Source organism: Nerophis ophidion, linkage group LG25, assembly GCF_033978795.1.
Source record: "Nerophis ophidion isolate RoL-2023_Sa linkage group LG25, RoL_Noph_v1.0, whole genome shotgun sequence".
Taxonomy (NCBI): Eukaryota; Metazoa; Chordata; class Actinopteri; order Syngnathiformes; family Syngnathidae; genus Nerophis; species Nerophis ophidion.
Window position 1 is genome coordinate 28,150,051 of NC_084635.1, and position 12,688 is coordinate 28,162,738.

Genomic DNA, 12,688 nt, shown 5'->3' on the forward strand with positions numbered 1-12,688 from the left:
GTTGGGAGATGGAGTCTGTCTGTGCTTTTCTAGTCTCTTAATTATGTGTATCTTAGTATACTATATTAGTTTCTTTGGAATTCTACCGTTCACTGTCAATTTTCTGTTGTGATTGTGTCTGCGGGCAGACAGTATAACCGCCTGCGAAACCTGCTGAAAGACCCCCGACATGACTGTGTGCTGTTTGCAAATGAATTTCAAGAATTTTCCTACTGCCAGCGAGAGAAGGGGGAGAGTCAAGAAAAGTGGCTGACCAGGTGAGTTTTAATGGTACTGTCAAAACACTTTAAGTACTCAACATTATATTGTAGTCAGACTGTAGTCTGATTTAAAAAAAAACTCAGAATAATCACCTGATATCCAGCCAGCATCATTTGCAGTCGACATTTGTGAACATGCATAACAGGCAAATGTTTCCGAAATCTACTACTATGGTTATGCCCACATTGCAAAGGTTATTATTATTATTAGTTTAAATAATAGTCTCTCAGGAACTAACTGCACACTAAATTGCATCTCATTTAATTCTATTTCAATTTCATTTAAGATAACCGCTTGATATGTTGCATCTCGTTCTCAAGGGAGTCCCACACAAATACAGAGAAACCTAAAACATAGATTACAATGAAACACTGCTTTACCACTTCCACAGCACCCCACATCACACCTGATCATACACATTTACATCAACCTGTGCAATATATTACAATAGAATACAATACAAAATCAAGAGCAATGTGGGAGAACTTCGAAATCAGAAACAAATGCAACTTGTTAGCAGGTGGGAAAATACTTTTATTTATTTATTTTTTGACATCCAGCATCAGTCTCATCCATTACATCATATTTGCATACTTTATGTATCTATTGTCTGCCCTAAATGCCCAAAAAACTAAAACAAATACAAAATAAAACAAAAACAACAACTACAAAAAACCAACTAGTTAACAAATATTGATCTTTTAACACAATCCATACACTGCAATGTATTTCTGGAAAAATACATTTTGATTTTAAGATGAAAAAAGAAGTAATGGACTTTAAAGGGGACTGCACTTTTTTTGTAGTTCTGCCTATTGTTTACAATCATTAAGAGACAAGAACATGCGTCTTTTTTTAGGATTGTAAAGATGATAAAATAACGCTTGGAAGATGCAGATCCGTTGTAACCGTCAAAGCCCTCGAAGACAACTTCAAAACCCTCCATCAATGTTTTATATACACACTGCAAGTCTATATATAATGTAGTGACAGACACGTTCATAACAATATGGAATATGTTCAATTGTTAACGTATTTTGATCATTTTAATTAATGCTGGGACTGACTTCTACCGTGCATTGATTCCTGTTTCCATAGCAGCGCACGTCAGACATCCAGCAACACACGTGTGTTCCTACTTCGGGATGCAAAACGTCTGTGTGTGTTTTATTCATGGCAGACTTGATTAAAAAAAAGAAAGACGTCTATTTTTGGACAAATGAGGATTCACAATCTTATCTATTTGAACCTGAATGTAAGAAGGATGAGCTATTGTTTTGAGTAGCGAGTACGAAGTAGAGGGGGGAAACGTTGGATCAGACGGAAGCCGTTAGATTAATGTGAAAGCGACTCAAAGCTGCAAATGTGTAATTTGGAGACAAGCTACTTTAACATAAATGGCATACTTACCCCAAATAAACCAGAAAAAATGTCCCCGGCCAGATGGACAAAGTCTTATGAGTCACACTCATGATACTGCAGCACGCCATGCATGTTATGACAACTACAATACATACACTGTCTGGCTAGCTGTGTACAAACAAAAACATGAAATGTGGGCTAATACTTTACAGATATTGTAATATCATTGTTCATATGTTTCAGTTAATACAGATTGGTGTTTTAACGCGTTTCGTGTTGTCGTAGAAGCTAGCTTATATCTTGCAATAGGTAGCTTTTACAGCTTATACAGAAGCCCGGTGATGTGTAACTACGATAGAAAAATAATTCCTCAGCGTTCGCTCTTACAATAACAATGTCGCTACATCTTGGTTATTATATAGGTTACGGAACGTAAATTAAGTATTGGTGATGATTTTTTAATGCATTTTTAAAGTAATTTAGCGGTAGAATTGATTTCTCCCATCAGCTGGATTGCTAGCCTTCTAGAACGAGCCTATTTTTAAATGTTAGACTGAAAAAAGAAAGCCCTTTTGTCTCCTTGTCTCTCATAATGATTTTTATCGATAGGCAAAATAAAATAAAAAAATGCAGTTCTGCTTTAAAGAAGAAGGAAGATCATTTAAATCAGATGTGGCTTTGAACTTGATTGACTTATGGCCTATTTCTTTATCAATGCAGGAAAGGGGTGAATCAAATGTCTAAGACAATAGGGAGCTGTATGCTGAACCAACAGCTGTTCTAAGTATGGTGTAACATTTATCTAGATACATTTAAAAAGCAACACGACCCAGTGAAAGTGGTGCCTCCATTTACAATTAAGCCTATTAAGAGCCTCGTACATGAAACGATGGTGAGTTTTAGATTGGCATTTTAGGACACATCTGCATAAGGAGTTATATAAAATGTTGAGAGGTTTAAGGATAGGATTAGTAGTCTTTTGGTAAACAACATCAGCATAATACAAATATTATTTTTCTAACTAGAAATAAAAAAAACAACGGGTTTATCTGTAGATAAAAGTCATACAGCCATACATTTTCTTACAAATATAATCAATATTTATACGATGTGTAGACAGAGAAAGATTAAATAAATCAGCCAAAGGATACATCAATATGTGAGCACCAAGTTTCACAAATTTACGGTGGCTTCTAGACCAGAGCCAATCAACTGGTGGACTGGGGGCTAAATGTGGCTCAGAAATTACTTCATACAAACCCCCTGTATCCCCTCATTTTAGCATTTATTGATTTAGTTTTACATCTGTTCCAAAAAGTCAATATATGTTCCAAGAAGACTGCCCTATATTCTTCCCTATATTCTATATATAGAATATTCTTTATATTTTTGTGGGTTGCTTGAATGAGCAATATTTAACTCTTGCCATATCGCCCTCCTTTTTATTGTGTTTTTTTTTTCCGTGTAGGTGTGTGCACGCTGCAGCAGTGTGGTACTATAACCACCTAGCTGGTATGATGGATGTAGTGATGATTACAGAGGACCAGGATGCCATTGCTCAGTACGGCAATCTTTACTCTGGAGTGTACGTCATCTCTGTCCAGGTAGATGTCAAGTAAAATAAATATGTCAAATATGTCAGGCACATTTGGGATGCCAGTAATTGTTGTATTCAATTGCTTCACAACCTTTAATACTGCAGGAGTAATGTCTAATTGTACTACAAACCCTGTTTCCATATGAGTTGGGAAATGTGTTAGATGGAAATATAAACAGAATACAATGATTTGCAAATCCTTTTCAAACCATATTCAATTGAATGCACTACAAAGACAAGATATTTGATGTTCAAACTCATAAACTTTATTTATTTTTTGCAAATAATAATTAACTTAAAATTTCATGGCTGCAACATGTGCCAAAGTAGTTGGGAAAGGTGATGTTCACCACTGTGTTACATCACCTTTTCTTTTAACAACACTCAATAAACGTTTGGGAACTGAGGAAACTATTTGTTAAAGCTTTGAAAGTGGAATTCTTTCTCATTCTTGTTTTATGTAGAGCTTCAGTCGTTTAACAGTCTCCGCTTTCGCATTTTATGCTTCATAATGCGCCACACATTTTCGATAGGAGACTGCCAGCGGGGCAGGAAAGTACCCGCTCTCTTTTTTTAAGAAGCCCCGCTGTTGTAACACATGCTGAATGTGGCATGGCATTGTCTTGCTGAAATAAGCAGAGGCGTCCATGAAAAAGACGGCAGATGGCGGCATATGTTGTTCCAAAACCTGTACTTACCTTTCAGCATTAATGGTGCCTTCACAGATGTGTAAGTTACCCATGCTTTGGGCACTAATGCACCCCCATACCATCACAGATGCTGGCTTTTGAACTTTGTGTCGATAACAGTCTGGATGGTTCGCTTCCCCTTTGGTCCGGATGACACAATGTCGAATATTTCCAAAAATAAATTTGAAATGTGGACTCGTCAGACCACAGAACACTTTTCCACTTTGCATCAGTCCATCTTTGATGATCTCGGGCCCAGAGAAGCCGGCGGCGTTTCTGGATGTTGTTGATAAATGGCTTTCGCTTTGCATAATAGAGCTTTAACTTGCACTTACAGATGTAGCGACGAACTGTATTTAGTGACAGTGGTTTTCTGAAGTGTTCCTGAGCCCATATAGTGATATCCTTTAGCGACTGATGTCGGTTTTTGATACAGTGCCGGATAGAAGGTCACGGTCATTCAATGTTAGTTTCCAGCAATCCCGCTTACATTGAGTGATTTTTTTCCAGATTCTCTGAACTTTTTGATGATATAATGGACCATAGATATTGAAATCCCTAAATTTCTTACAATTGCACTTTGAGAAACGTTGTTCTTAAACTGTTTGATTATTTGCTCAAGCAGATTTGGACAAAGGGGTGTACCTCACCCCATCCTTTCTTGTGAAAGACTGAGCATTTTTTGGGAAGCTGTTTTTATACCCAATCATGGCATCCACTTGTTTTAAAGTAGCCTGCACACCTGTGGGATATTCCAAATAAGTGTTTGAAGAGCATTCCTCAACTCTATCAGTATTTATTGCCACCATTCCCAACTTCTTTGTCACGTGTTGCTGGCATCAAATTCTAAAGTTATTGATTATTTGCAAAAAAAAATGTTTATTAGGTTGAACATCAAATATGTTGTCTTTGTAGCATATTCAACTGAATATGGGTTGAAAATGATTTGCAAATCATTGTATTCCGTTTATTTTTACATCTAACACAATTTCCCAACTCATATGGAAACGGGGTTGGTACTCTTAATCTTCATGCTACTCCGCGATTTTATCATATAAGTGCAGTTAAAATTAGCAATATTTTGAACAGCAGCATTGTTGTTTTGTTATTGGACTGTCCTCGTCACAGATTGTCTATAACAATCACCATACTCAAACATAAGGTGTCCAAATCAGCACTTGGAACCAGGACCTTTGGCCATAGTTCCATGATCAACTTTGTGGTTGTATTATCGGATTTGTGGTCACATGTTTTGGACACTCGGGTGAAGAAAAGGGCGGAGCTTTCAACCGATCATCCCCTGATGGTAAGTTGATTCCGATGGTGGGGGAGGATGCCGGACAGGTGTGGCAGGCCCAAACGCATAGTAATGGGCTGCTGGAAATGTCTCGCAGAGTCTCTCATCAGACAGAATTTTGATCCCCACCTTCGGAAGAACTTTCAACATTTTATGATGGAGGCGCTGGCATTGAGTCCGAGTGGACCATGTCTCGTGCCTCTACTGTCAAGGCAGCTGATGGGAGCTGTGGCCGCAAAGTCTTGAAAAGTCAAGATGGCTGCGCCTTGACGGGCTACGCTCATGGTAGAACGAGATCATTTGGCAAAAATACCAGAAAATTCTGAAAATTTCATGGCTGGCTTATAGCGTGGAAAATTCTGGATGTGGATAGATCGTGCCGTTTTGGACTGAAAGATGCATGTACGTTAGACCACCTCGCTAAAAAAAGCGGGGATGCCGAGCGGGGCTAACAACAAAGCAAAAGGCTAGTCCCGACAGAATGCCGCTTCCTTCCATCTTGCTTTCAAACGTCCACTCCCTGGACAACAAACTGGACTACCTGAAGCTGGATTTATATGGACGACGCGAGCCTGCTAGTCTGGGTGAGGAGTCAGTTAAATTAGAACTAGCCAACACCAGGCTGGATAATCCCTGCACACATAGCAATTTCCTTAGAATAATACACAACTCACATAATTTTTTTTCTGCTCTGACTGTGTCGGAGTTGGACATGCGTTCTACTGAGGTGGCAAATTCCTAGATATGGTCGTAATTATTTTAAGTGCACTACGCATAATAAACGCAACATTATTAATATTGCTACTACGGATAATTTGATCAAAAACTCCTTAAAACAGCCCACTACCTATAATATGGGTTTTTTAAACATAAGATTATTGTCTCTCAAAACGTTGTTAATTAATGAGGTCATTAGAGACAACTATCTTATCGTCATCGGTCTCAGCGAAACCTGGCTTAAACCAGACAACTTTTTTGCGCTAAATGAGGCATCTCCTCCTAACTATACGAATGCGCATATTGCCCGTACCCTTAAAAGGGGTGGGGTCCCACTAATATACAACGAAAACTTTAATCTTAGTCCTTACCTAAATAATGAATATAAATCGTTTGAGGTGCTTACTGTGAGGTCTATCACACCGCTGCCTCTATACCAGGCTGTTATCTACCGCCCCCCCAGGGCCCTATTCGGACTTTATCAGTGAATTCTCAAAGTTCGTTGCTGATCTATTCACGCAGGCCGATAATATAATTATAATTGGGGACTTTGATATCCATCCCCATCAGACCCACCGTGCGTGGCGCTCCAGACTATAATTGATAGCTGTGGTCTTACACAAATAATAAATGAACCCACGCATCGCAACGGTAATACGATAGACCTAGTGCTTGTCAGGGGTTTCACCGTTTCCAAAGTTATGATACTTCCGTATACTAAAGTAATGTCCGATCATTACCTTATAAAATTCGAAGTTCAGACTCATGTTCGGCAAGCTAATTATAATAATAACTGCTATAGCAGCCGCAACATTAATGCTGCCACAACACCGACTCTTGCTGGCAGTAGCCCTCGGTAATGGCACCATTCCCAAAGTATGTGGGCTCTATTGATAACCTCACTAACAACTTTAACGACGCCCTGCGCGAAACCATTGATAGTATAGCACCGCTGAAGTCAAAAAAGGCTCCAAAAAGGCCTACTCCATGGTTTACAGAAGAAACTAGGGCACATAAATTATCATGTAGAAAGCTGGAACGCAAATGGCTCGCGACTAAACTTGAGGTTTTCCATCAAACATTGAGTGATAGTTTAATAACTTATAAACGCATGCTTACATTAGCTAAAGCTAAATATTACTCAAATCTCATCCGCCTTAATAAAAATGATCCTAAATGTTTGTTTAGTACAGTAGCATCGCTAACCCAATAAGGGACTCCTTCCAGTAGCTCCACCCACTTGGCAGATGACTTTATGGAATTCTTTAATAAGAAAATTGAAGTCATTAAAAAGGAGATTAAAGACAATGCGTCCCAGCTACAACTGGGTTCTATTAACACAGATACGACTGTATGTACGGCGGATACTGCCCTCCAAAATAATTTCTCGTTTTGAGGAAATAACATTAGAAGAAATGTCACAATGTGTAAATGGAATAAAACAAACAACATGTTTACTTGACCCACTTCCTGGGAAACTTATCAAGGAACACTTTGTATTATTAGGTCCATCAGTGCTAAATATTATAAACTTATCACTTTCCTCTGGTACTGTTCCCCTAGCATTCAAAAAAGCGGTTATTCATTCTCTCCTTAAAAGACCTAAACTCAATCCTGACCTCATGGTAAACTACCGACCGGTGTTTCACCTTCTCTTTATATCGAAAATCTTCGAAAAAATTGTTGCAGGGTAGCTAAATGAACACTTAGCGTCTAACAATCTATGTGAAACCTTTCAATCCGGTTTCAGGGCAAATCACTCTACGGAGACAGCCCTTGCAAAAATGACTAATGATCTATTGCTAACGATGGCTTCTGATGCGTCATCTATATTGCTGCTCCTCGATCTTAGCGCTGCTTTCGATACCGTCGATCATAATATTTTATTAGAGCGTATCAAAACACGAATTGGTATGTCAGACTTAGCCCTGTCTTGGTTTAACTCTTATCTCACTGACAGGATGCAGTGCGTCTCCCATAACAATGTGACCTCAGACTATGTTAAGGTAACATGTGGAATTCCCCAGGGTTCGGTCCTTGGCCCTGCACTCTTCAGCATCTACATGCTGCCGCTAGGTGACATCATACGCAAATACGGTGTTAGCTTTCACTGTTATGCTGATGACACCCAACTCTACATGCCCCTAAAGCTGACCAACACACCGGATTGTAGTCAGCTGGAGGTTTGTCTTAATGAAATTAAACAATGGCTGTCCGCTAACTTTTTGCAACTCAACGCCAAAAAAACGGAAATGCTGATTATCGGTCCTGCTAGACACCGACCTCTATTAATAATACAACTTTAACATTTGACAACCAAACAATTAAACAAGGCGACTCGGGAAAGAATGTGGGTATTATCTTCGACCCAACTCTCTCCTTTGACTCACACATAAAAAGCGTTACTAAAACGGCCTTCTTTCATCTCCGTAGTATTGCTAAAATTCGCTCCATTTTGTCCACTAACGACGCTGAGATCATTATCCATGCGTTTGTTTCGTCTCGTCTTGTTTACTGTAACGTATTATTTTTGGGTCTCCCCATGTCTAGCATTAAAATATTACAGTTGGTACAAAATGCGGCTGCTAGACTTTTGACAAGAACAAGAAAGTTTGATCATATTACCTGCACTGGCTGTGCACTTAAGATGTGACTTTAAGGTTTTACTACTCACGTATAAAATACTACACTGTCTAGCTCCAGCCTATCTTGCTGATTGTATTGTACCATATGTCCCGGCAAGAAATCTGCGTTCAAAGGACCCCGGCTTATTAGTGATTCCCCGGGCCCAAAAAAAGTCTGCGGGCTATAGAGCGTTTTCCATTCGGGCTCCAGTACGCTGGAATGCCCTCCCGGTAACAGTTCGAGATGCTACCTCAGTAGAAGCATTTAAGTCTCATTTTAAAACTCATTTGTATACTCTAGCCTTTAAATAGACCCCCTTTTTAGACCAGTTGATCTGCCGTTTCTTTTCTTTTTCTCCTCTGTCCCCCTCTCCCTTGTGGAGTGGGTCCGGTCCGGTGGCCATGGATGAAGTACTGGCTGTCCAGAGTAGGGACCCAGGATGGACCGCTTGTCCAGAGTCGGGATCCAGGATGGACCGCTTGCCCGTGTATTGGCTTGGGACATCTCTGCGCTGCTGATCCGCCTCCGCTAGGGATGGTTTCCTGCTGGCTCCACTTTGGACGGGACCCTCGCTACTATATTGGATCCACTTTGGACTGGACTCTCACGGTTATGTTAGATCCACTATAGCTTGGACTTTCACAATGTCATGTTAGACCCGCTCGACATCCATTGCTCTCGCTCTCCTGGGGGGGTGGCCCACATATGCGGTCCTCTCCAAGGTCTCTCATAGTCATCATTGTCACTGTCATCAACGTCCCACTTGGGTGAGTTTTTCCTTGCCCTTATGTGGGCTCTACCGAGGATGTCGTTGTGGTTTGTGCATCCCTTTGAGACACATGTGGTTTAGGGCTATATAAATAAACATTGATTGATTGATTGATTGATTGATTCATTGATTGAAAGGTGGTTGGTGCCTGTCGTGGCGGTAATCCCAGAACCGGATGGTTGACACCAGCGGTGAGCGATAACATCAAGCTGAAGATGGAGTCGTATCGGGTCGTTTTGGCTCATGGGACTCCGGAGGCAGCGGACAGTTACTGACAGGCCAAGCGGTGTGTGGCTTTGGCAGGAGACAGCAGGGTAGACCCAGGACACGGTGCAGAGACTATGTCACCCAGCTGGCCTGGGAACGCCTTTCGATCCCCCGGGAAGAGCTGACGAAGTAGCTAGGTAGAGGAAAGTCTGGGCTTCTCTGCTTAGGCTGCTGCCCCACCACCTGACTTGGGATGAGCAGAAAAAGATGTATGTATGGATGGATGGATGGATGGATGAATGGGTGGATTTTGAACAGGCTTAACAAAATTCCAAACAATACAAATCAATCAAAAACATGTTGCAAATTCAGAATTATCTTACAGTGCGCTTTGTTCAGACAATGAGGATGTATTCAATATTCAGTATTCAATTTAACAAAATTATGGTGATGTATATAGCTCAGTGGTCGGCAACCTGCTGCTCCGGAGCCGCATGCGGCTCTTTGGCAACTCTGATGCGGCTCAGCTGCACAATCGCCGACCCCCCAGATTGTTGCGGGGAGATTCCGGAATTCAATGCCTCTCCCGGACATCATCCGGAGTCAACGTTCTCCAATCTTCACTCGGATTACAATATTAAGGGTGTGCCGTGATGATATTACTCTTAACGTCCTCTTGTACGTCATCGCGCCCGCCATTCGCGGAATGCTATTTGCGTGCCGACCGGACACATGCATTTCGCTGCTTCTATTGGCACATGTATGAGATTGCAAGGCATACTGGGTGACACAGAGTACACTGATGGTTGTGATATAAACAACTTTAACACTCCTACTAAATTGCACCACATTGTGAACCCACACAAAAGAAGAATGACAAACACATTTTGGGAGAAAATCCTCACAGTAACACAACATAAACGCAACACAACAAATACCCATAATCCTTTGCATCCATGACACTTCCTGACTATGTTATACACCCCGCAAGCACCAACCACCCCCCCCCCCCCTTCCCTGCGTGGTTGAGGTGGCCGGGGTTTTGTGCTCGCGGAGTGTATATCTTAGTCAGGTTTTGCCATGGATGCAAAGGATTCTGGGTATTTGTTGTGTTGCGTTTATGTTGTGTTACTGTGAGGATTTTCTCCCGAAATGTGTTTGTCATTCTTCTTTTGTGTGGGTTCACAATGTGGCGCATATTAGTAGGAGTGTTAAAGTTGTTTGTATCACAACCGTCAGTGTACTCTGCGTCATCCAGTATGCCTTCCAGTCGTGTGCGTGCATCAGCGGAAGCCTCTCACAACATGTTGCTGGACTGGCAAGCAGTTTGTATATGTTGTAGAAGGTGTTTAAGGCAATGGCTTCATAGCATGCCCTTATTCTTGTCATCTTGGTGACCACCAGCAGATATGGGCGAGAATAGTTGCGGCTCCCATTTTCTTCCTCATTTTGTGAAAACGGGTCGAAATAGCTCTTTGAGTGGTAAAGGTTGCCGACTCCTGATATAGCTGAATAAGCATAACAACATAACATTAAAACGTTGTTTAATTATTAATTATTTTCAAATATAGGTCAAAGACCACTTTTTACATTGATTAATGTTAAGCATATAGTATAAAAAAACAAATAATGGCCAATACTTAACTGCATATCTTTTTAGATAATTAAATAATGCATACAAGTATGAATACTGATAGAATTAACAACCTCAAAAATAAAAACAACAGTTTATAACGAATAAGCATTACAGGTGAACCATCTATTAATTAATCCCTGTTATTAATCTGGTTAAAACTTTGAACAAAGTGTCATTTATTAATATACAATTCAATTATATTTATTTATGTCCATAACTTGTAAACAATTCACAGGACAAATATGTATTAGTTGAAAATGTTTTATCCTTTTATTTTTTAGGATTATTTACAGAATTTCTGGTCAGAACTGCAGCCAGCCCATGAACTGTACAGCTCCATCAGCCAGTCTCTACAGGAGAAGGAAAGCGAAGGCACAGAGAGAGAGTTTACTGATCATCTACCTGCTGAAGTCTTGGCGTCTGGAATCAAGTCTGGACGCTACATTCAGGTATACCAGACATCATTGAGCCTTTTAGTTGCCTTTTAAAACGTGTGGACATGTTGAACTTGGTGTTAGAGCATTTTTTATAGCTCAAATCTCAAACTGTATTTTTAATTGAGGAAAAATATTGTTTTACAACATCAGAGGTTGCCAAATATTGGCCTTTGGATGGCAACTCAGTTATAATTACATCAGGGATGGACAACTATGTGATGGCAGGGCCAACTAAATATCACCAACCCTGATTAAGGGTTGGGCAGCTCATTACATACAACAAAAACGTTAATGTGATAATTGCATGACTACTAGCAGAGGAGAAAATGCTTTAGTGGTGTGTCATGTCCTCCATTTACCGCAAAGGCGTCCAAAGTGCAGCCTGGAGGCCAATTTTGGCCCGCACCTCATTTTTTATTGGCCCTGGACGTTTTCAAATAACATGACAATGAATTGATATTTACATATAATTTTTTTTCCACATGACTGAAAATCTGTTTGTGGTAGTAGGTTCCTAGAGGGTGTGGGGGGATGTCCCCTTGACGGCCATTGTCTAATTTTCATGACAAATCTCTGTTATCAGTGATTAGTAGCAACGTTTTTGTTGTATATTGTTGTATAATGAACTTTTTTGCTAATTCTCACTCCCGCTAGTCAAAGGCTGTGTGTCCGCACACTTCCACATCTCGCCTTTAACTGGGTTTCTGGAAAAATATTCTCTGAAATGTGCACAGCCAGACGGGAGAAGATGATCCTTGTCAGGATTGTACCTGTAACTGAAAGGACTGAGACACCGCTGCTGTTGTCACAAGACGATTTATCACCATTCTTTTTATATATGGTGATAATGGTGGCGTCTTTCCAGTTTTGCGGGACATTGTGAGTTGTCCAGATGGCAGAGATGAGCTAATGTAGCTGGCGAGTGAGGAGGTAACGTCCATACTTGAGCTGGGGTTGAATCTGAACCTGCCCTTTTATTTGTTTTTAAGGCCATTGATTGCTTTCCGAACTTAAGGAAATTCAGGAACTTCTTCAAGTTGAGAAACAGAGAGGAAGCTGAGGAGTTCATCCAGGATAATCGGGTCTATGGG

At 40.5% G+C, this 12,688-nt stretch overlaps 1 protein-coding gene across 1 annotated transcript in view; it reads left to right on the forward strand.

The window, feature by feature from the left end:
• dis3l (DIS3 like exosome 3'-5' exoribonuclease) overlaps positions 1–12,688 on the forward strand; it is an 83,035-nt gene that overhangs the window by 22,082 nt on the left and 48,265 nt on the right. Inside the window, exons 3-5 of the mRNA XM_061887456.1 lie at positions 129–257; positions 3,092–3,227; positions 11,442–11,609. Coding sequence (XP_061743440.1) covers positions 129–257; positions 3,092–3,227; positions 11,442–11,609 — 433 coding nt within the window. The remainder of the gene's footprint in view (positions 1–128; positions 258–3,091; positions 3,228–11,441; positions 11,610–12,688) is intronic.